This window comes from Amblyraja radiata, chromosome 13 (genome assembly GCF_010909765.2).
Source record: "Amblyraja radiata isolate CabotCenter1 chromosome 13, sAmbRad1.1.pri, whole genome shotgun sequence".
Classification (NCBI taxonomy): domain Eukaryota; kingdom Metazoa; phylum Chordata; class Chondrichthyes; order Rajiformes; family Rajidae; genus Amblyraja; species Amblyraja radiata.
In genome coordinates this window covers 16,951,824-16,975,809 of record NC_045968.1, presented here as the reverse complement: position 1 = coordinate 16,975,809, position 23,986 = coordinate 16,951,824, and the positions used below count along the sequence as shown (strand labels likewise).

At 43.7% G+C, this 23,986-nt stretch overlaps 1 protein-coding gene across 4 annotated transcripts in view; it reads right to left on the bottom strand.

The window, feature by feature from the left end:
* Nucleotides 1–283: 283 nt before the first annotated feature.
* The window catches only part of opa1 (OPA1 mitochondrial dynamin like GTPase), an 81,734-nt gene continuing 58,031 nt past the window's right edge, over nt 284–23,986 (bottom strand). For all 4 annotated transcript variants that reach the window (XM_033031311.1, XM_033031313.1, XM_033031312.1 and 1 more), the window contains 6 exons: nt 23,812–23,952; nt 22,851–22,967; nt 21,334–21,427; nt 19,090–19,200; nt 2,611–2,688; nt 284–1,046 (listed from right to left, as the gene is read on the bottom strand). In XM_033031311.1, coding sequence (XP_032887202.1) covers nt 2,624–2,688; nt 19,090–19,200; nt 21,334–21,427; nt 22,851–22,967; nt 23,812–23,952 — 528 coding nt within the window. In that variant the 3' untranslated portion in view covers nt 284–1,046; nt 2,611–2,623. The remainder of the gene's footprint in view (nt 1,047–2,610; nt 2,689–19,089; nt 19,201–21,333; nt 21,428–22,850; nt 22,968–23,811; nt 23,953–23,986) is intronic.

Here is a 23,986-nt window from a genome sequence, read left to right as displayed (position 1 = left end):
AATGAGTTGGCCTCCTCCGCCTTCTGTAGCAGAGAATTCAAATTGAAAAAGTTTTTCCTCATCTCAGTCCTGAATGGCCGACCCCTTATACTTATAGATCTGTCCGAATGTCTTTTAAAGGTCCTCATGGTATCCACTTGTGCAGCTTCCCGTGCCTGTGCCCTGTAGTTTCAGATCCTCTGCTCCGCGGCCTCTCATTAACCCTGCACCCAGTGATGTGTGGAGCAGTGCGCTCGCCCTCAGTAACACACAGCTTTAACACCAGCATTCCACAAATAACCACTTTCATCTCCAAAACTGTACTCTGCTTTATTTAAATACAACGGCATTCAATAAATACATGACATCGCGATAATTACATCATGCATGGCCTCTAGACGATTCAAAGGAAAATAATTACAAGCGATGATTGTTTTCATTGATATATATATGCATATGCACAAATACTGGAGACCCTGGTACCACATCGACAGACCCTAAAGAAACATACCAAATACAACTGGTTTATAATTTATGCTTTAATTGTGGATTCAAGATTGAGAAAGGCGATATTTATTTGCATGTGAATTACTGAACATACCTGCTCGCGACGGGCTGGTTATTTAATTCTCGACAAAAGTTGGTTCAGACAGCTGATCTTTATTTCTGTATATGGGAATAACTCCACTGAAAACTTTACACATCGGACAAAACAGTTCATCGGCTCTCATTCATTCTGCCACGCACAGTCTTGCTCTGCACCATTGAGACTGTCAAGGTTTCATTGTTTCAGCAGGCTGAATATTACACTGGGAAATGGTGATTAGCTGAAGCTTTTGTGCCAACGTTGTCAAGATTATAAAAGGGAAACACTGCTCGCAAAATGATTCTCAGCTCGAAGATTAGAATGCATGGGGAATTTAAATGGTTTTCATTTCAATGTACACAATTTATGAAGTGACGTCTTCTGAGGTGCTTTTGCGACAAGGTTTAACTCCCTGCAGTGCTTCACCCAAAGGTTACCGGCCGACTTGAGCACCGTCACAGTCAAAGCTCCAGACCAGTGGCTGCATCGTGGATGAATTAGCACGAGGGGACAAAAACACACGAGATTTAGCACGATAATAAATGGTTCTGACAGTGTTTGGACTATTTTCTCAAATCAAAATAAACTACTTTAGACTTCGGAGATACAGCGCGGAAACAGGCCCTTCAGCCCACAGAGTCAGCGCCGACCAGCGATCCCTGCACACACACACACACACACACACAGACACACAGAGGCACACACACACAGAGAGACACACACACACACACGGGACAATTTACAATTTTACCAAGTTAATTCCTGTGGAAGGGTCATTTTTAAAACAGAAAAAAAAGAAAAGAAAGGGCTGGCACGGTGGTGCGCGCGGCAGTAGTTGCTGCCGTACAGCGCCAGAAACCGAGATTCAATCCTGACCAGGGGTGTTGTCTGTACGGAGTTTATACATTCTCCCCGTGACCACGTTGGGTTTTCTCCCAAAGCTCTGGTTTCCTCCAACACTCCAAAGATATACAGGCTTGTAGCTTAATTGGCTTAGGTAAATCGTAAATTGTCCCTCGTGTGTGTATGATAGTGCTAGTGTACGGGATTATCGCTGGTCTGTGCGGACTCGATGGGCCTGTTTCCGCACTTGTATCACTAAAACTAACTTGATGGGGATGGTAAAAAGTGCACTCACGGTTAATTCAATTCAGAAAAATAAGCAGCTATAATTAAATTCAAACCCTAGCTTACTACATACAGCCTCTACATTTGATTTTAAAGTGTTGACTTTGATTGTAAATATTCAAAGATTATTGTTAAAGATTGCCAGATCAGTAAAATTTCAGAGTTTAATATTGCTGGGCTGGCTTCAACAGAGAAACTTTAATGAATATTCATTGCGCAGTTTGTACTCAGTTTTCTCACACTATTATTTATTTCTTTAAGAAAGAACTGCAGATGCTGGAAAAATCGAAGGTAGACAAAAAAGCTGGAGAAACTCAGCGGGTGAGTCAGCATCTATGGAGCGAAGGAATAGGTGACGTCCCTTCGCTCCATAGATGTTGCCTCACCCGCTGAGTTTCTCCAGCAGTTTTGTCTCCTATTATTTCTTTCTTGGTGATTTTGTCACCATTCCTCCTTCCCTGGGAACACTTGCTGTGTGAGTGGACATACCGTTAGGTGCTGGCTGTTTGTCAGTGCTGTTAGCCCGCTGGCCATTATGTATGGCAACACTCTGACAACTAACGCAAGCTGTCCCTAGTGGAGAAAGCACGATCACAATCAATCCCCCACTCCCACCTAACCACCCCCAGAGAACTAATCAGCCCACTCCCACCAAGGGCTGCTCCACACCAATTACGCTCAGAATCTTTGGTCAATACTTTCTCATCTTTACAGAAGAAAGCTAAAAATAGTGCCTGGTGTTCCCAGTAGGGACTCCACTCAGGCTGTGCCAAGTCAGGAGGATTTCACCACTCATTGGGTGAACGTTAAGCTATCAACAGAGCACATGAGATGGATATCCACAAATCTAAGTACCTTTTGATGAGTTTAAACTCAATAAAATAAATAGCTACTAGTGATTGAGAATCCATACATACATTAGAAATCTTGCTACTTTTCTTGAAGAAGAGCTTCAATGAAGACTTCCAACTTCTCCTGAATCTCACGAACTCTCTCTGGAATAGAGAAAACTTTCATAATTACAGCAGTCCCAGTACATATGAATTCAAAACAGTACATAGTCAAATAATCTACAAGTTCGTGAATAAATTGTGGAAGACATAGAAACATAGACAATAGGTGCAGGAGGCCATTCGGCCCTTCGAGCCAGCACCGCCATTCATTGTGATCATGGCTGATCATCCAAAATCAGTACCCCATTCCTGCTTTCTCCCCATATCCCTTGACTCCGTTAGCCCAAAGAGTTAAATCTAACTCTCTCTTGAATACATCCAGTCAATTGGCCTCCACTGCCTTCTGTGGCAGAGAATTCCACAGATTCACAACTCTCTGGGTGAAAACGTTTTTCCTCATCTCAGTCCTAAATGGCCTACCCCTTATTCTTAAACTGTGACCCCCTGGTTCTGGATTCCCCCAACATGGGGACCATTTTTCGTGCATGTAGCCTGTCCAATCTTATATGTTTCTGTAAGATTCCCTCTCATCTAAATCCCAGACAATGCAAGCCCAGTCGATCCATTCTTTCACCCATTCACTCTATCCATCAGCTGAGCACAATAAACACAGCGTCACGTTAGATGTTCCGGTCACAAAGCACCAGCTATAACATGGATGAAACAATATTTGTACACACCTCTCCATACAATAAACTGTGTCTCTATTTGCTATAGCATTAACAGTGAACTTAGATTCAATAACGCTGTTGGGAATACAGGTTCTGAGCAGGTCAAAGTGTTGAAGATAGACACAAAATGCTGGAGTAGCTCAGCGGGCCAGGCAGTATCTCTGGAGAGAAGGAATGGCTGACGTTTCGGGTCGAGACCCTTCTTCAGAGACTGATCAGAGCAAACTTGGAGGAAAATCCCTGAACTAAAAAAGTTCATAACATCCTTCACATGTGCAAACATTAAACCGTGACCCACACAAGCCTTCAACCAACCTTTGACACCTCCTTAATGCTGTTGCATCAGTCTTTAGAAGAGTGTTTACTTAAGAGATGAGCTATTGCACGCCTTAATTCATTACCTTTCTGATGTGGACATGAATATTCTTATAATCCCTTACCCAATATACTGGAAGTTTTTTAAGCACCTTATGTGAATGCGAATGCTTTCAAATATTGTTAGAGTTTCAGTGCAGTTCTGACCCCCACACAAAGCCACTGCCATCTCACTCTCTCAGCCCTAATCTTCTGCTCCAAGGTTCAGTGCACTTGTAACGTACCACAGCACAAAAACCTGGAGAGATAAAAGACACTGATACTGTCCTTAAAGGGAAGTATGTGAGGCAGGGAGACAAACTTATCTTTATGCATAACGATGTTTCAAGATATTAAATTATAGACCATTCATCACCAGGCAAATAACATTTTAAACAGTAAAGCCCATCAAATGTGAAAGTGACAACCTCCAGGATCAAGAACAGCATCTTCCCAGCAACCATCAGGCGACCTGAACACTGCACAACACTAAGCTCAGCAAACGCCATCTTCTATGGCATAGGTTGCCAACCTGGGGTAAATGTTGCCTGACCAGGGGGTAGATTTGTTGATTCTGGATTTGTTAAAAACAGTATTTTAACATTTCCCCCTTTGTCGGTTGCTTTGTTATGATAGAAGTGTCAACTCAAATTGCTGAACAAAACAGGGTGGGGGTAAAGTTATTTTCGAAAAGTTGCCAGGGGGTAAACGGGATGAAAAAGGTTGGGAACCCCTGTTCTATGGACTGTGTCTTTGCACAATGGGCTTTAGTTTTAGCACTGTTATGGTCACTAGCATTAGCTATTTATTGTGTTGTTGATTATTCTATCTAGACACAAAAAGCTGGAGTAACTCAGCGGGACAGGCAGCATCTCTGGAGAGAAGGGATGGGTGACGTTTCGGGTCGAGACCCTTCTTCAGATTGAAAGTCATGGTAAAGGGAGACAAGAGATATAGACGATGATGTTGGGATTATTTTATGATTATTCTATGTTTATTTGTGTGTTATTGTTGTATTCACAGGCAGCAAAGTAAGAATTTCATTGTTCCGTTGTGTCGGTACATAAGGTAACTGAACAGTCTGGACTGTTAGCACACATCTACTACGCCATCACCTCCCTCCCCTTATTCCCCTCTACCTGCCCAGACGGGGTCAAGGAAAGTGCGTTCACGTCGATCGCGGCCCTGTTTCCACCAGTCTTTCCACCACCACACACAAGAAGCGACAAGACAGACACCATTGTCTGCAGATGCCGGGAAGTGTGCTCAGCTCTGGCTGAACAACTTCTAATCTTGTTTAAGAAAGAACTGCAGATGCTGGAAAAATCAAAGGTAGACAAAAATGCTGGAGAAACTCAGCGGGTGAGGCAGCATCTATGGAACAAAGGAATAGGTGACGTTTAGGGTCGAGACCCTTCTTCAGACTGAGTGGGGATGGGGGGGGGGGGGGGGAGAAGAAGAAAGGAAGAGGCGGAGACAGTGGGGTGTGAGAGAGCTGGGAAGGGGAGGGGAAAGAAGGAGAAAGCAAGGAATACCTGAAATTGGAGAAGTCAATGTCCTTGCTTTCTCCCTTCTTCCCCTCCCTAAACAGCTGTGTGACATTTTATTCTAAGTGTTAGTAAGAAATGAATAGTTTGTTTGTACCCAATCTGACTGCAGGAGGAGATAGAGAATTTCCATTCTTATGCTGCTTGCTTTAACTAAAGTTACAAATGACATATGAAGATCTAAACCTTAGATTCCACGGCTTGAAGTCTGAATATTCCCAGCATTTGGTCAACTATCTTTCAAAACATACTTGAATTTGTGGACAAGGAATTATGGAGCCTTCAAGTTTAAATTTTAACATTTTCCAAAAGTAAAAAATGTAATGTTTTTTAAACAAATTAAGAACTATTATTAGGAGAGATGATAATTATTAGTAATATTACATTATTACATTATAATATTAATAACTATTGTAACATTTCTCTGAAAATGCTGTGATTTTGCTTACGTTACACAGGAAACGCAGTGAACTGTAAGGTTTTGTTATGTAGTAGAGTGTGCTGGGATGTTTAAATGAGCTGAAAACGTCATTAGCTTTCTGGGAGCAGCAGATTAGTGTGATTCTCAAGTGCTGACCTCTGCCAAACCACCTTTATTTGTAGATACTACGAATCGTTGATTTAATTTAAAGCTAGTGCAGAATAATGCAGAGACTACAGATGTGCCAACATTTGCAGAGGCAGCTTAGAGAACACAGTGTAAACTGGGAGAGAACAATAGTCGATCGTGCTGTGCAGCCATTGAGGAGGTGATATACTGAACCTTCAGTCTACCTGCAACTGTCCAATATTTTACAAACCCCCTGCTATTCTTCCAGCTACAATTGTGATTAGCTCTTGGAAATGGTATTCCTCTAAATGAATCTAAGAAGTTGATGTGTGACCATTGCAAACTAGAACAAGTTTTACTTCGGACTTTGGTTTTGCACTATTATGGTTACATAGAAAAATAGGTGCAGGAATAGGCCATTCGGCCCTTCGAGCCAGCACCGACCGCCATTCAATATGATCATGGCTGATCATCCAAAATCAGTACCCCGTTCTTGCTTTTCCCCCATATCCCTTGATTCCTTTAGCCCGAAGACAGACAATGTTTCAGGTCAAGTCTAAGAAAGAACTGCAGATGCTGGAAAAATGTAAATCTAAACAATTAATCTAAAAAGAGCTAAATCTAACTCTCTCTTGAAATCATTAACTTTTGTATTATTGATTATTATATATTTATCAGTTATTGTGTTAATGGGCTTGTTGAGCTGCAGCAAGTAAGAGTTGCATTGTTCTGTTGCCAATATATATATATATACAAAACAATTAAATAGCCGTGACTCTACTGATGTTATAGTTAAATCTAAATGATTCTTAAAATTAAACTCAGATAATTTCCGTGGGAAAGGAGTAAGTCTAATGTAGCAAATAAACTTTTGAAATCTAAATTATTGAAACAGTTTCACTTAGATAATATGTTACAGCATACCAAATACAAATCAAAAGCAGGTAAAATGTGTTCTCTAAAAGGAACTGCAGATGCAGGCTGACAAGGAATAGCTGACGTCTCGACCCGAAACGTCACACATTCCTTCTCTCCAGAGACGCTGCCTGTCCCACTGAGTTACTCCAGCATTTTGTGCCTATCTTCAAAAGCAGGCCATTCTTCCTTGAGTTTGTAGCGTATTTAATATTATTTGAATGCACGATTATTTTTTCATGCAAAAATGATTTATTTATAATGTAAGAATCAAATAGCTGGTTAGGTTTTTGTGAAGAGCAATTTATTAAAATCACTTTTGAATGTTTTATGGTAGACAAAAATGCTGGAGAAACTCAGCGGGTGAGGCAGCATCAATGGAGCGAAGGAACGGGTGACGTTTCGGGTCAAGACCCTTCTTCAGAATGTTTTATGCTGATTTTATTTGGAATCTGTTAAATTGTTTTGAAGATTTTAAACAATCTGGTACAAGTGGCAAAGCTGACCAGTATTTCATCCTAATGCCAAAAATAAATGTATTACTTTACGCAACCATTTCCCCCCTTTAATCTATGTCACGGTTGAACGCAAAGTGCACAAGACGATGATTAACTGTTGTTGACAACAGGTCAATTTCAAAACTAAAAGTTACTGCAGCGTCTGTTCACGACCTCAGAGGGACAGAGTGCTTTCCCCCCTGCACCTCACACCTACTGCACAAGGCAGAGTTTTCAAGGAGATGCGGGCGGGCGGCCCAGAGGAAATCTAGCGAGCTTTTAATAAGAGAAACCACCCAATGTGCTGGCTGCCCCCTTAGATCCAGAACATCATCTATCTCCCGAGAAGAAAGATTTATATCAACCCATTCCTGTGGACTGCAAAACAGATGGGAAGTGAATGGACAGTCAGCAGGTCAAGAAAACACAAGGGAGGTGCTATTTATGTGCTGGCTGTACATTGCCAGCATATGAAAGGGGTCAAGACTACAAACACATTGCTGGAAGCTGGGCCAGCCCTTTTTCTTCTTGGCTGCTACAAAAGAGAATGTGGTTCCCATCCTCCTGTCAACGGGCATAAATCTCCATTTGTCAAATCCTTGACTGCAAAACGCAACTCAAAGAATCGGGCTGGTCAGGCCGTAATAAATCAAACGTAACAACCACTCTTTGGAAGGAACCAAACAAAGTGTAGCATTGTTTATCGGACTGAAGTCTAACATCCCGGACCATTCCACTGTTCCACTGTTTACTCTGCCCAGCCTCATCAACAACGAGTTCTCTGGGAGGAAGCAGGAGAGAAGAGCAAGGTAATCCCAGGAAGATGACTGCAAAGTGAATCACCAACAAGTAACTAATTAAAAAAAAAACAACAGCTGAGTTTAGTTTTTTAAGTTTAGTTTAGAGATACGGAGCAGAAACAGGCCCTTCGGCCCACCGGGTCCGCGCCGCCCAGCGATCCCTGCACACTAACACTATCCTACACCCAATAGGGACAATTTTTACATTTACCGAGCCAATTAACCTACAAACCTGTACGTCTTTGGAGTGTGGGAGGAAACCGAAGATCTCTGTGAAAACCCACACAGGTCACGGGGAGAACGTACAAACTCCGTACCGACAGCACCCGTAGTCAGGATTGAACCCAGGTCTCTGGTGCTGCATTCGGTGTAAGGCAGCAACTCTACTGCTGCGCCACCGTAACCGCCCACGATAAAATAGGCAAATCTCAGCAGCCTCAAAAAGATAAGCTTCTTCAATTGTCACACAACCAATATATGGTGCAGAGGTTTCATTAGAGTAAAGAATAATTTTACAAAGGCCAAAGCTGACAACATTTAGCCTAAGTTTTGAGTTACAAATGACAGATCAGATCAGTAAAGACAAACCCCATAAAATAAGCCAACCACACACCATTAAAACAAAATCCAGCGGCGACCAGAAAAAGGTACAACTCTTTTGGCAACTACTCACCACCAAACAGGCGTCACCCCGCGTATGGTTGTCAGTAGTCACCCAAAGAGTCGTACCTTTTTCTGGTCGCCGCTGGATTTTCAACGTTGAAATTTTTCGCTGTCCTGCTGTGACTATGACGGGTGCCAGCAAGTCGCCGAAAAAAATCACGTAAGTGGGACAGGCCCTTTAAGAATATGACTTTTTTTTAATGGACAATTAAAAAATTAAAGTGAAGACAATATGTTGTTAACTTCCTCGCAGATTTGAAATCAATTATTGCCCAATGGTAAATCAGATATGTTTTTCAAAATATTTCAGGCTCCATATCATTTTGAATATAAATTTAAAACAGAGCAGTAAATGATCTGTCTCACAAATGTTGGCCAAAACTCTTTGGAGGTCCCTGATGGGCCACTGAATCAGTTTTAATATATCTATACATAACTAAAAACTCTGATCATGTTATCTTCCGGTTTGTATCGTTTTTCTATTTGCGCAAATGAGGTATGCAATAGCGCTACGATTTTGCGCCAGCTCACTCACCGTTCTTGCGGGTTGCGTTGGGGGACCAGGCCTCCCGTGTGACTGGGACCCAACGGGTCCAACTTAGTCTAGTTTTATACTAAGAGCAGCACAATTACTTATTCATTCCTTTCCTTTTTGCAGAAAGTAGCTGCTTCAAAATAGTTAATGAAAGAGCTGCTGCCTTCTACAAACAAACTGCACGGTGACCTTTGTTTAATGTGGGAAGATATTACAGAATTGGAAGTGCTTCCTTTATAGTGTTTACTGCATCTGGTTTCCCTCTGATCCTGTGTTTTCCCTTTCTGTGCTGAACTACTATCTGCCTCATCCGTGACCCTCGGACTATCCTTGATCGGACTTTGCTGGCTTTACCTTGCGCTAAACTTTATTCCCAGTATCATGTATCTGTACACTGTAAACGGCTCAATTGTAATCATGTCTTGTCTTTCTGCTGACTGGTTAGCACGCAACAAAAGCTTTTCACTGTACCTCGGTACACGTGACAATAAACTAAACTGAACTGAATTGATTTCCAAAATAAACTTATCCACCAATGCAGTTAAAAGATTCTGCTTCATCACAACATTCAGCTTTTTAGTTTATGTCAAGTCAGGTCACTTGAACTCCACACTGGAATCCAATGCATCTTTTAAAAAGTTCCAAGTGCTGCCTGGTGCCAAAAAGCATCAAAGCTTTGCAAGCCAGCAATCCAGGTTCAGATTAATGGTTAGTAAATAGGCTGTTAGTGGTGTAACAATTCATCATTTCTCTCCAGCCATGACTTTAAATGATGTGACTGGACTCTAAAGACTGAGCCTGGCTGTGTATGCTCTGCTCCTCGCCTGCAATTTCCTCGTTAGACTCCTCATCAATTATCTCCGAGCCCTGGCACAAAATCCTTCATCTTCACCGACTCGAGCTGAGTAAACCACTATCCGCCAGACCAGCGGAGTATTTGCAAGTGCCCAGCCCCCTTGCAGCACTTCAGAAAACAAGATTCCCTTTATAGACCGCTTCTTCTCAAACTGCAACACAATCACCCATGTTTTCCCTAAACTCCAGCAGGGGCTATCATTCAAAAGTACATTCATATAGTTTAGCAATGATTAGCCAGAGTTTCCACACAGATTCTCATAGTTACTATGAGCTCCTCGTGATCAAAAATGTGAAGATTATAAATGTTCTGTTTTAAAGGTGTTATCTGATGATAATGAACAGACAGCCAGCATAAGGGCTCTATTTTCTGGTGGACAATATTTTACAAAGATTGAAGCTGGGACTGCCATGTTGTGGAATTCATGAGACGAGGAAAAACGTTTTCACCCAGAGAGTTGGGAATCTGTGGAATTCTCTGCCACAGAAGGCAGTGGAGGCCAATAAACTGTCTGAAAGAACTGCAGATGCTGGTTTAAATCGAAGGTGGACACAGAATGCTGGAGTACCCTGTGAGGCCAATTCACTGGATGTTTTCAATATGGGGAGAAAGCAGGAACGGGGTACTGAGTCTCGATGATCAGCCGTGATCATATTGAATGGTGGTGCTGGCTCGAAGGGCCGAATGGCCTACTCCTACACTTGTTTCTAGGCAAATGACGGGGATGAAAGCTCCCTAGATATAGTTGCCGATTAGAAAGAAATATAGGAAAGTAAATGGTGAGGTGGACTGCAAAACACGAACTCATCAACAATGTTCAGAAAACTGGAGAATAAGGCGGGAAGGATGAAAATGCCCATTGAAGTGAAGTGCCCAAAAAGTGAAAAATCTCAACCGTGGAAGACTGCATAGTACCGAGAGATGGGAGAGCTCTCAGGGGATTGCAAGTCTTTGCAACTCTCTTCTTCAAAGGACAATGGCAGCACAGTCTATGGGTGTTATTGAGGCTTTGGTAGCAGATACTGAGATGAGGATGTAAAGTTGAGGTTACAACCAGATCTTATTAAATGGCTCAGCTGCCCCTCTACAGTTTATAGACTTCACCTCATACTGTAGAGATGTCGTGCGGAAACAGGCCCGTTGGCCCACCGAGCCTGTGCCGACCAGCGATGACCCCGCACTCCCCTACACACACTAGGGACAATTTACAATTCTTTCAACCACAGCCAATTGACCTACAAACCTGTACGTCTTTGGAGTGTGGGAGGAAACCGAAGCTCACGGAGAAAACCCACGCAGGTCACGGGGAGAACATACAAACTCCGTACAGACAGCACCCGTAGTCAGGATGGAACCCGAGTCTCTGGTGCTGTGAGGCAGCAACTCTACCGCTGCGCCACCCTGTTCTAAATGTGCACGCTGACATAGTCATTTAATGAAGAGTTAGTTGGGCTTTGACTGTGTTGTAGGCTCCTCTTGCAGCTGGGGGTGAGTGCGATGTGTGCAAGCTTCAAGCACAAGTTCACTACTTCCAACCAAACATTCTGCGGTTTACGACGCAAACAGTCGCTCATAAAGAAGTATATGCAAGTCTGAAGAAAGGTCTTGACCCGAAACGTCATCTATTCCTTCGCTCCATAGATGCTGCCTCACCCGCTGAGTTTCTCCAGCATTTTTGTCTACATACACTTAAAAGACGTCAACACAAGCTGTTGCCAGGAGTCCTTACAAACCTAACCATTTCTAATACTTATAACAGAAAGGCTAGCCAAACAGAGAGAGAGAAAGAACAAGCTTGGACTTGTCCTTTTAGCAACCAAGGTAGGGAGCATAAAGGAGACAGAGGAACAATTATTGGCTGCACGTGTGGGGTAATGCAACAGACGGTAACCAAAGGCAGGAGGTCTTCTCCAGAGATTAAAGGACAGGCAATGCTGAGTGGGTACCTCCAGACAGCAATCTCTATCCACTAATCCTTTACAGCAGCAACACCACTAAACAATTGAGCCATACTGTCACTACCTTACTCATTTAATTAAAACAAACTGTACCACCGCTAGCTGCAAATCAAAGAGTCTAGAATGAAACCCGACCTTACGACACTAGCTCAAATCAACACACACAGGTTGTATTTATTTCCAGTTTGATTCCAGCAACTGAACAACACTGACTACACTACACACACACACACACACACACTGCCACAAGACTACACTGCACACACACTGCCACAAGACTACACTGTGGATTCACTTCATTGATTGTAAAATACTTTCGATGTCCTGACAGCTGCCTTATAATTTGAAGCTTTATCTAACAACAGCTAATGCCTAAAACTTGACATGATTTTATTTGTTGGACCAAGAATAATAATGATGAAGTGCCTGCGAAAACTCTTACTTTGATACATGTAAAGCAGCAATGCTTGCGGTCACATTACTTATTTCAAGGAGGGCTCAATCTCTGGGCTGCCGGATCCATTATCAGGAGCACATCAGCAAATGCTCTCTCAAGCGCATTGTTCCCCTTCTGTGGTGCGATGCGCGTGTATATTTAATGTGGGTGGCAACCGGGGCCTAGTTATGCAACCTCAGTCATCACCAAGTCCAGACATGCCAACACCACCAACAGGCAATAAAGACAGCTATTGTCGCCACAACGGCACACACAATGCCCCGCAAACGTTAGTCATTGATAAGATTAAAATAGACACAGCTGACATTAAGGAAAAAGTGGTTTGCATTCCCTTTTCATAACCATTACCTAGACCACAATTAGCAACACGGAACCCTTCGTTTATTCCCCTTTGCATTTCTTTACAGCCCCAGTGAATAAGACTTCCTGCAGCCAAGTTGCTAGGATGCAGTAACGTTACCAGTGCACGGACTGCACATACACAAAGGGGCAAGCACAGGCATGTAAGCAAGCTTGTTAACATTTATTGATGTAAAAAGTGTCTTCTGTTAAACATGTTTAAGAAAGAACTGCAGATGCTGGAAAAAAATCGAAGGTAGACAAAAATGCTGGAGAAACTCAGCGGGTGAGGCCGCATCTATGGAGCGAAGGAATAGGTGACGTTTCGGGTCGAGAAACGTCACCTATTCCTTCGCTCCATAGATGCTTCTGGTTCTCCACCTGAAACGTCACCTTTTCCTTCACTCCATAGATGCTTCCGGGTCTCGACCCAAAACGTCACCTATTCCTTCATTCCATAGATGCTTCCGGGTCTCGACCCGAAACGTCACCTATTCCTTCGCTCCATAGATGCATCAAACCATTTTTGTCTACCTTCTGTTAAACATGCTATGTTGTGGAACGGGAAGACTGACCAATGTCTGGAACCATGTCTTGGTGCCACGAGTGCTCCTTGCTCGCACACCGCTACTTCTGCACTCAACACCATCACTTCACTTTTCATCCCCCACCAAAGAGCAGGCAATCCTTTTTACAGATCCCTTCTGCTTTACAACAGTTTCATTGTGGGCTGAAGGGCCTGTGCCTGCGCTGCACTTTTCTAAGATAGACACAAAGTGCTGAAGTAACTCAGCAGGTCAGGAAGCATCACTGGTGAAAAAGGATGGACTCAAAACATCACCCATCTTTTTACTCCAGAGATGCTGCCTGACCAGCTGAGTTACTCCAGCACTCTGTGGAACGTCACCTATCCATGTTCTCCACAGATGCTGCATGACCCGCTGAGTTACTCCAGCATTTGCAGTTCCTTTCTACACACTGTACTTTTCTAAGTTTAGTACAGTAAATAAGTGAACAGAACTGATTTCTTGCTAAGCAATCTGCTCTGGAATAAATACATTTTATTGCGCAATCCAGTTTGAAGAAGGGTCCTGACTCTAAATGTCATCTATATAATGTCATGAACAGGACTTGTATTTTTAAGCTAAATATAAAATGGCCCATAATGTTTATTAAGATAAAAGTGAGGCGAGGAAAACAATACAAAATCATGAGAGGAATAGATCGGGTAGATGCACAGAGTCTCTTGCCCAGAGTAGGGGAATCGAGGACCAGAGGACACAGGTTCAAGGTGAAGGGGAAAAAATTTAATAGGAATCCGAGGGGTAACTTTTGGTGGGTGAATGGAACGAGTTGCCAGAGGAGGTAGTTGAGGCTGGGACTATCCCAAAATAGTAAGACAGGTACATGGATAGGGCAGGTTTGGAGGGATATGGACCAAGAGCAGGCAGATGGGACCAGTGTAGCTGGGACATTGTTGGCCAGTGTGGGCAAGTTGGGCCGAAGGGCCTGTTTCCACACTGTATCACTCTAAGACTCTAATAAAGCCATGCCCACCGAGTCCACACTGACCAGCAATCACCCATACACTAGTTCTATCTCACATCCCTGGAAAACGTTCTATCCATATCTGCCCATAAATGCTCACAATTAATTATCTTCATGAGTACATAATCATATAGGTTATAAAGCCACATGCTGTACTCCTGGGCTGCAGATTACTGTACAATAAGGCTCAATGGGATAACAATGAAAGATTTTGAGGATAAATTAAAGTAATGACCAATGACAATAATCCTTAGCATGTTATAGACAATAGACAATAGGTGCAGGAGTAGACCATTCGGCCCTTCGAGCCAGCACCGCCATTCAACGTGGCTGATCATCCCCAATCAGTACCCCGTTCCTGCCTTCTCCCCATATCCCCTGACTCTAAGAGCCCTATCTAGCTCTCTCTTGAAAGTATCCAAAGAAGCGGCCTCCACCGCCCTCTGAGGCAGAGAATTCCACAGACTCACAACTCTCTGTGAGAAAAAGTGTTTTCTCATCTCCGTTCTCTTAAAACTCCACTCTAAATATCCATAACACTTACAGGAAATATTACCTTCATGAAATGAGCGACTGTTGTAGGTGGGCAAACAAATAAAGGTGTTATACCAATGTTGAGAATATTTGTCAGTTCCTGTCGCATCTACATGCTACACAGTCACAGGACAAAATACGATACGATAGAACTTTATTGATCCCAGGAGGGAAATTGATCTGCCAACAGTCATAATATACAAAATACATGAAACATGAAATTAAAATGACGAGTGGAAAGGATTGGGGTTGTGCAAAGATTGGGGAGAGGAGGGGGAGTGGAGTCAGTCTACCCTACGACGGAAGAAGGATCTCATGTGGCGTTCTGTGCTGCATCCTGGTGGAACCAGTCTGTTGCTGTAGATGCTCCTCAGGTTGACCAGTGTGTCATGGAGGGGGTGAGCTGTATTGTCCAGGATGCTGCGCAGTTTGAGGAGCATCCTCCCATCCAAGACCAATATGAAACCCACCAGACTATTTTAATGATGGCTGTTAGTAATAAAATCAATTGATTCATCGGTTGGTGATGAGATTTAATCCGCTGAGGGATGCTTTGTGGACCGTCGCGGCAGAGCTGCTGCCTCACAGCGCCAGAGACGCAGGCTCGATCCAGACCACGGGTGCTGTCTGTACGGAGTTTGTACGTTCTCCCTCTGACCGTGTGAGTTTTCTCCGGGTGCTCCGGTTTCCTCCCACACTCCAACGATGTAAAGGTTTACAGGTTAATTGGCTTTTGTAAATTGTAAATTGTCCCTAGCGTGTAGGACAGTGCTGGTGTAAGGGGCGATCGCCGGTCGGTGCCAGCTCGGTGGGTCGAAGGGCCTGGTTCTGCGTTGTATCTCTAAACTAATGTCTAAAATTAAATGGCATGGCAAAGCCCAGGGGATTAAAATGACAGCCCACAGACAGCATCTACGTTACTGCCCCCACTTCTCCGACTCTCAGTCTGAAGAAGGGTCTCAACCCAAAACGTCACCTATTCCTTTTCTTCTCCAGAGTTGATGTCTGACCCACTGCGTTACTCCAGCATTTTTTGTCTATACATTACTGATGTTCTACTCGGCAGAAACTATCCACCATAACACAGGAAAATGATCTAAATAGCACAAATAATTCCCTGTACAAAACGTAATTCAGCTATTTTCAGAGAAACATAGAAAATAGGTGCAGGAGTAGGCCATTCGGCCCTTCGAGCCTGCACCGCCATTCAATATGATCATGGCTGATCATCCAACTCAGTATCCTGTACCTACTTTCTCTCCATACCCCCTGATTCCTTTACCACAAGGGCCACATCTAACTCTCTCTTAAATATAGCCAATGAACTGGCCTCAACTACCGTCTGTGGCAGAGAATTCCAGAGATTCACCACTCTCTGTGTGAAAAATGTTTTTTTTCATCTCGGTCCTAAAAGATTTCCCCCTTATCCTTAAACTGTGACCCCTTGTTCTCTTCCCCAACATCGGGAACAATCTTCCTGCATCTTTCAATAACAATATCTGGACATATTAAGCAAACCGGATTTTATGGCCATCAGTTATACCCAAGTGAGAATCACCAAACGTTTTATTAACACGACCAAAGCATCATTCATTACATGCCTTGTAACAGGATGAGTGAGTGAGTCATGTGTAGTAAATGCTGCCACTTACTGGTCAGAGTCAGAACTGCACATTATTTTCTTCCCCCATGAGAACATCGAACAGTACAGCACATGAACCTACCCATTCTTTCACCACATGTCAGTCCCAATTAACCTGGTGAACCCACCGCTGCACTCCCTCAATAGCAAGAATGTATTTTCTCGAATCTTGAGCAAACCACAAGCCCACTGAGTTACTCCAGCACGTTGTGTCTTTTTTCTTGCAAACCACAGCAGCTGCAGTTCCTTGTATCCCCAAAGCCTGGAGATGTTTGGGTGCGAAGAAGGATTGCAACTGAAGACATCATTTGCCCATTCCCTCTACAGATGCTGCCTGACCCGCTGAGTTTCTCCTGCACTTTGTATTTTGTAAAAGCTATAGAAACATCAGGCAAGAGCAGATGAAAGAACAGTAACAATTTTTATTTCTATAGTCTTTCAGGATGTCCCAGGTGCTTCTCTGAAGGTGAAATATCTCCAAGGAAGCTGCGCCTTGGTAAGAAATGCAGCAGCCAATTTGCATACAGCAAGTTCTGGCAATCAGTAATGAGAAATTAACCGGTTAGTTTAAGTCTAGTTTATTGTCACGTGTACCAAGGTACAGTGAAAAGCTTTTTTGTCGCTTGCTATCCAGTCAGCGGAAAGACTAAACACGATTGACTGTGGAGGGAAGAACTGCAGATGCTGGTTTACACAGAAGATAGGCACAAAGTGCTGGAGTAACTCAGCGGGACAGGCAGCATCACTGAAGAAAAAAAACAGCATCTGCAGTTCCTCCTTACATGAAAACCTATTCCATCCCTCCAGAGATGCTGCCTGACCCACTGAGTTACTCCAGCACTCTGTGAAACGTCACTTATCCATGTTTTCCAGAGATGTGTTTAAGAAGGAACTGCAGATGCTGGAAAAACTCAGCGGGTGCAGCAGCATCTATGGAGCAAAGGAAATAGGCAACGTTTCGGCCCGAAACGTTGCCTATTTCCTTCGCTCCATAGATGCTGCTGCACCCGCTGAGTTTCTCCAGCATTTTTGTGTACCTTCTCCAGAGATGCTGCCTGACCCGCTGAGTTACTCCAGCACTCTGTGAAACGTCACCTATCCATGTTATCCAGAGATGCTGCCTGACCCGCTGAGTTACTCCAGCATTCTGTGAAACGTCACCTATCCATGTTCTCCAGAGATGCTGCCTGACCCGCTGAGTTACCCAGCATTTGTGTCTATCTTATACATGATTAACTGTAACTTAAAAACTGTTAACCTAAGGTCCTTAACTTTTGAGGAATCCTGCACCAGCACTCCCAAGTCCCTTTGCACCTCCGATTTCTGGATTCTCTCCTCATTTAGAAAATAGTCTACGCCTTTATTCCTACTACCAAAATGCATGACTCCACATTTTGCTACACTATATTCCATCTGCCACTTCTCTGCCCACTCTCCCAACCTGTCCAAGTCCTTCTGCAGAGTCCCTGCTTTCTCTACACTACCTGCCCTTCGAGGGCCGTTACTGCTTCTGCACCTCTGTAACTTCAAATCCACCCAAAGACCAGAACATATCAAAACAGTATATCTGCACGCATGATCATTTGCCACATTCTCCATCTCTTTGGATGTCATAGAAAATAGGTGCAGGAGTAGGCCATTCGGCCCTTCGAGCCTGCACCGTCATTTAATATGATCATGGCTGATCATCCAACTCAGTATCCTGTACCTGCCTTCTCTCCATACCCCCTGATCCCTTTAGCCACAAGGGCCACATCTAACTCCCTCTTAAATATAGCAATGTTTTCACACCTTACCCGTCCTTATCTCCGTGTCTCCCCCTCCCCTGACTTTCATTCTGAAGAAGGGTCTTGACCAGAAACGTCACCCATTCTTTCTCTCCAGAAATGCTGCCTGACCCGCTGAGTTACTCCAGCATTTTGTGTCTAGCCACATTAACTAGACTCAATATGTAGGAAGGAACTGCAGATGCTGGTTTCAAGCAAAGATAGGCACAACAAGCTGGAGTAACTCAGCGGGACGGGCAGCATCTCTGGAGAGAAAGAATGGGTGAGACCCTTCTCCAAGATTCAAGGCAGATTAGTGAAAATACATAGAAACATAGAAATAGGTGCAGGAGTAGGCCATTCGGCCCTTCGAGCCTGCACCGCCATTCAATATGATCATGGCTGATCATCCAACTCAGTATCCTGTACCTGCCTTCTCTCCATACCCCCTGATCCCTTTAGCCACAAGGGCCACATCTAACTCCCTCTTAAATATAGCCAACGAACTGGCCTCAACTACCTTCTGTGGCAGAGACTTCCACAGATTCACCACTCTCTGTGTGAAAAATGTTTTTCTCATCTCGGTCCTAAAAGACTTCCCCCTTATCCTTAAACTGTGACCCCTTGTTCTGGACAACATTGGGAATAATCTTCCTGCATCTAGCCTGTCCAACCCCTTAAGAATTTTGTACGTTTCTATAAGATCCCCCCTCAATCTACTAAATTCTAGCGAGTACAAGCCGAGTACTTCAAATAAGAGAATAAGGAGCGTTAATCCAGCGCAGCGATACAGAAGAGAAGATCCACTCACTGAGGTCCTCTGCTAGTTGTACCCTCCTTCCTGTCAGTAGCTGCGCCTTCTTCCCTCTGTCTTCTGCAAAGTCCTCCAGTACCTCCTTCACGTTCTTTTCCAGGCGTCTCACTGACATTGACAGAAAACAACCATTTAGACCAAGGGAACAGATTTCCTTTAATTCATAATCAAAAGATATAGATAATTTAGGTTCCAATCCACGGCACGGTGGCGTAGCGGTAGAGTCGCTGCCTCACAGCGCCAGAGAGCCGGCTTAGATCCTGACCGTGGGTGCTGTCTGTATGAAGTTTGTACGTTCTCCCCATGACCTGCGTGGGTTTTCTCCGGTGGCTCTGGTTTGCTCCCACACTCCAATGACGTGCAGGTTTGCAGGTTAATTGGCTTGCTAAAATTGTAAATTGTCCCTAGTGTGTGCAGGATAGTGTTAGTGTGCGGGGATCGCTGGTCGGTGCGGACTCGGTGGGCCGAAGGGCCTGTTTCCGTGCTGAAACTAAAAGGTGTCATTACATTATGCTGATACTGCAGTGTGATTATTTTGAGTCATCTTTGGAACAAGCTGACCTATGTGGTAAGTGAAATAATAACTCGTAATTACCACACAAAAAAAGCCACTGATTTCTTCCTTTTTATTGCAGGGTGATTAGTTTCCAGCCTGTCTATTATACACTTCACAGAAAGTGAACACAAACCCTTTCATTCCTTTCACCTTGCTTTCTCTGTATAGTATTAAGACACTCTGGAAAGTCAATGTATAGAATTTAGATTTCCCACATTAAACTTAGATTTTAAAGTATTAACTTTGGAAGTTTTCAAAAAGTTAAAAGGAATTTCTGATAAAAGGTTCTGATGAAAAATCATCAACTTTTAAAGCCAGATGAAGCTGCTTTTCTGACGAATAAGTTTAGTTTAGTTTAGAGATACAGCGCGGAAACAGGCCCTTCAGCCCACCAAGTCCTCGTTGACTAGCGAACCCAGCACACTAACACTATCCTACACACACTAGGGACAATTACAAATTTTACCAAACCTAATTAGCCTACAAACCTGCACGTCTTTGGAGTGTGGGAGGAAACTGGAGCACCCGGAGAAAACCCACGCAGGTCACGGAGATGATTTCTTAATTCCTGAATATACCTCTTATAATAAAGTACGCTAAATGTTTTCTAACCATGCTTTGTGAACATGCTTACTATAACTTCAAACAGACACAAAGTACTGCAGTATCTCAGTGGGTCAGGCAGCATCTATAGAGGGAATAGACAGGCAATGTTTTGGGTTGGGATCCTTCTTCAGACTCCATCAACAGAAGCAGCCAGAGGGGGGGAGGGGGGAAGAAAGCTGGAAGAAAGATGGGGCTGGACAAGGGGTGTCAGGGGTTATGGGGAGAAGGCAGGAGAGTGCGTTGAGAGGGAGAGATCGATCAGCCATGATTGAATGATGGAGTAGACTTGGTGGGCCGATGGCCTAATTCTGCTCCTTTCACTTTTGAACCTATGTACAAAGCCTGGCTAGTGATAGATGGATACAGGTGAAGGGGGTGGCAGAAGTGTGGACAAGGGCCAGAGATGGGGAGAAGACAAAGGGCTGTGAGATTGGGTGGTAAGGAAAGAAAAGAGGCACAAAATGTGAAGTCAGGGGAAGGATTGTAGATGAAGGGGATGGTGGGAAAGGAACAATTGTTATTGGTAAGTCCAACTATCTCTTGGTAGACACAAAATGCTGGAGTAACTCAGCGGGTGAGGCAGCATCTCTGGAGAGAAGGAATGTGCGACGCTTCACTTTGAGACACTTCTTCAGTCTGAAGAAGGGTCTTGACCTGAAACGTTGCCCATTCCTTCTCTCCAGAGATGCTGCCTATCCCGCTGGGTTACTTCAGCATTTTGTGTCTACCAAAAGATAGTTGGACTTACCAATAACAATTGTTCCTTTCCCACCATCCCCTTCATCTACAATCCTTCCCCTGACTTCAATTTAAACCAGCATCTGCAGTTCTTTCTTACACACATCTCGTGCTAGATCTGGTTTTTAAATGCAATGCCTCAAAATGTATGTATCTGAGATTGCTCTTTAGATTTTAAAAGATAGGTCTTCAAGATTAAAATATTTACAGGTAATCTCTCATTGACAGCTCCAAGCATTCTACAGTAAATATCATTGCGTTTGACATAAATGTTTGCCATGGTAGGCCTTTGTAAAATACATGTCATGAGAAGTTTCAACAGCAGGTGGATGTTGACCTACCTTCTGTATTAGTTAGCTGCTGTCGGAGTGTGTTTGCTGTGATCATCAGCATCCGTTGAATACGCCAGAACAGTATAACATTATTACAATCCAGCTGTCGGCGTGGCAGAGGGCAAAGAGAGAGAGAAAATATTGAGAGAAATGTAATACAAGCGTTTCTGTTTGGAGTTAGAGAGATCACAGGTTGAGATCTGAGTGCTGAACAGTCAAACTATTTAGGGCGTCACGGGAGCGCAGCGGCAGAGTTGCTGCCTCACAGCGCCAGAGAACTGGGTTCAATCCCGACCACGGGGTGCTGTCTGTATGGAGTTTGCACGTTGTCTCCCCATGACCTCGTGGGTTTTCTCCGGGTGCTCCAGTTTCCTCCCACACTCCAAAGACGTGCAGGTTTGTAAGTTAATTGGCTTGGTATAAATGAAAATTGTCTCTAGTGTGTGTGGGACAATGTGCGGGGATCGCTGGTCGGCGCGGACTTGGTGGGCATAAGGGCCTGTTTCCCCATTGTATCTCTAAACTAAACTTTCTATGACTGCCATTCAGATTGAGAAGAGTTTATTGCCGTGGGTGCAATGTACTAGAGCGCATAAAGTTCAGGGTAAACCATAAACACAGGCACGCAATAAATACAACAACAAAAGCAAAAACCGCAAGAACGGTGCAAAGATTGAAGTGCAATCTACATGTATATAAAAAAATCTAAAGTGCACAAACAGAATCACCTAATGAGGTTGTTAAAAGTAGAGTACGTGGGAGTAGCTCTGGGAAGGTGGGTGATTGATTCAGGAGTCAGACAGCAGCGGGGAAGAAGCTGTCCTCAAATCCAGATGACCGAGCTTCAAGCGCCTGTACCTTCCCCCAGAGGTAGAAGAGAGAGAATGGCAAGCGTGGCAGGCATCCTTGACGATACTCCCAGCCTTCCTGATGCACCATGTGGATGGAGTGGATGGCAGGGAGTGCTGAGCCTGTGGTGGACTGGGCTGTGTCCACCGCTCCGTGCAGGTTCAGGTGATCGGGAGCACAACAATGGCCAGACCAGGCTGAGATACTTTCTATTGTGCACCTGCACATTCCCATTTATGGATAAGAATAACGTATTGACATCAGTAAAGGGCCTGCCTTACTTTGCGATTTTTTTGGCGATATCAGTGTCGCCAAAAGATTTTGAACATTTCAAAATCCAGCGGCGACAAAAAAAATGTTGCAACACTTGGAAAAACCCACCGCGCATCAATACGTCATCATGCCGCAACTTTTTTCGGTGACCTGATACGTCAATGATGCCGAAAAAAATCGCCAGTGGGACAGGCCCTTAAAAACATCCAGAACCCATTTGTTAGCTGGGGCCAGGACTGTAAGTACTGCTTTTGCAGCGCTGTTTGTGAGATCTGTCACCAGCTATTTGACACATCCCAGCTGAAGGGCAACGTGCAACTGCGGGCTGCGAGACTTGACTAAAACACGTGTGAAGCAGGCTTCTGAACCGCATTCGGCATGTCCTTCTGCTACTGTTACCATACCTCAGAATCTATGAAGTGCCTTTGATAATAGTGGAAGCCTCTTCTGCAGAGATTACAGTGGTTCAGTGACTTCTTCAAGAAGTGCTTTCGGTAAATTTGATGCCAAGTATCTTTAATCTGGAGGCAGGAAACATAAATTTCACTGTAGCAATTGGTGCATGTGACAATAAATGTGAACTTGTACACTAGATGAAATAAATGTAATAATGAGTTATAACCATCTCAGTCACTCAGGGATCGAGATTTTAAGAGGTTTGCAGAAATTGCTGTACATTTCTGTAAATTGCTGTAAATGTCATTGTTCTGCATGGCAATAGATTTATTCGAAAATAACAAGATCCAGGTTTGCCTTTTTTTCAACTGTCAAATTCAATTCATAAAAGATACCTACAAGTAAGTAACAGCTACAAATAAAAAAACATATCAAAGTGCTGGAGGAACTCAGCAGGCCAGGCAGCATCTGTGGAGGGAAAGGACAGACAATGTTTTGGATGGCGTCTCGTGTTATAGGATTAGGGGGCATCTTATTGAAGCCGACCGGATAATGAAAGACCTGGATAGAGTGGACGTGGAGAGGATGTTTACAGCAATGGGAGAGTCTAAAACTAGAGGGCACGGCAACAGAACAACGAGGATGTACCATTAGAATGGTGATGAGGAGTAAGTTCCATAGCCTGAGGTGAATCTGTGGAATCCATTGGAGGCCAAGTCATTGGGTATTTTGAAAGCAGAGATTGACAAGTTCTTGATCAGTAAGGGCTTCGAAGGTTACGGGGAGAAGGCAAGAGAATGGGTTTGAGAGGAATAAATAGATCAGCCATGATTGAGTAGTGGAGTAGACTCGATGGGCCGAATGGTCTGCTTCTGTGTCTTATGGTCTTATATGTACACGCAAAATTATACACAAAACTTTGCTGGATTTGGAAATAAAGTGAGATACAATGTGGCGAACTGTACTCACCAGAATAGTGTCTACAGTTACACTTTTAGCCTCCAGGTTTTTACGCACTGTTGTAACCTCGTCATTGGCAAGATAAGCGGTATGCTCCTCATTGATCTTGATCAGTCGCTCCAGTTCTGCTTTGGTTTCATTGTGAACATGCTAGAATGACAGACACCTTCTCTATAGGGTCAAA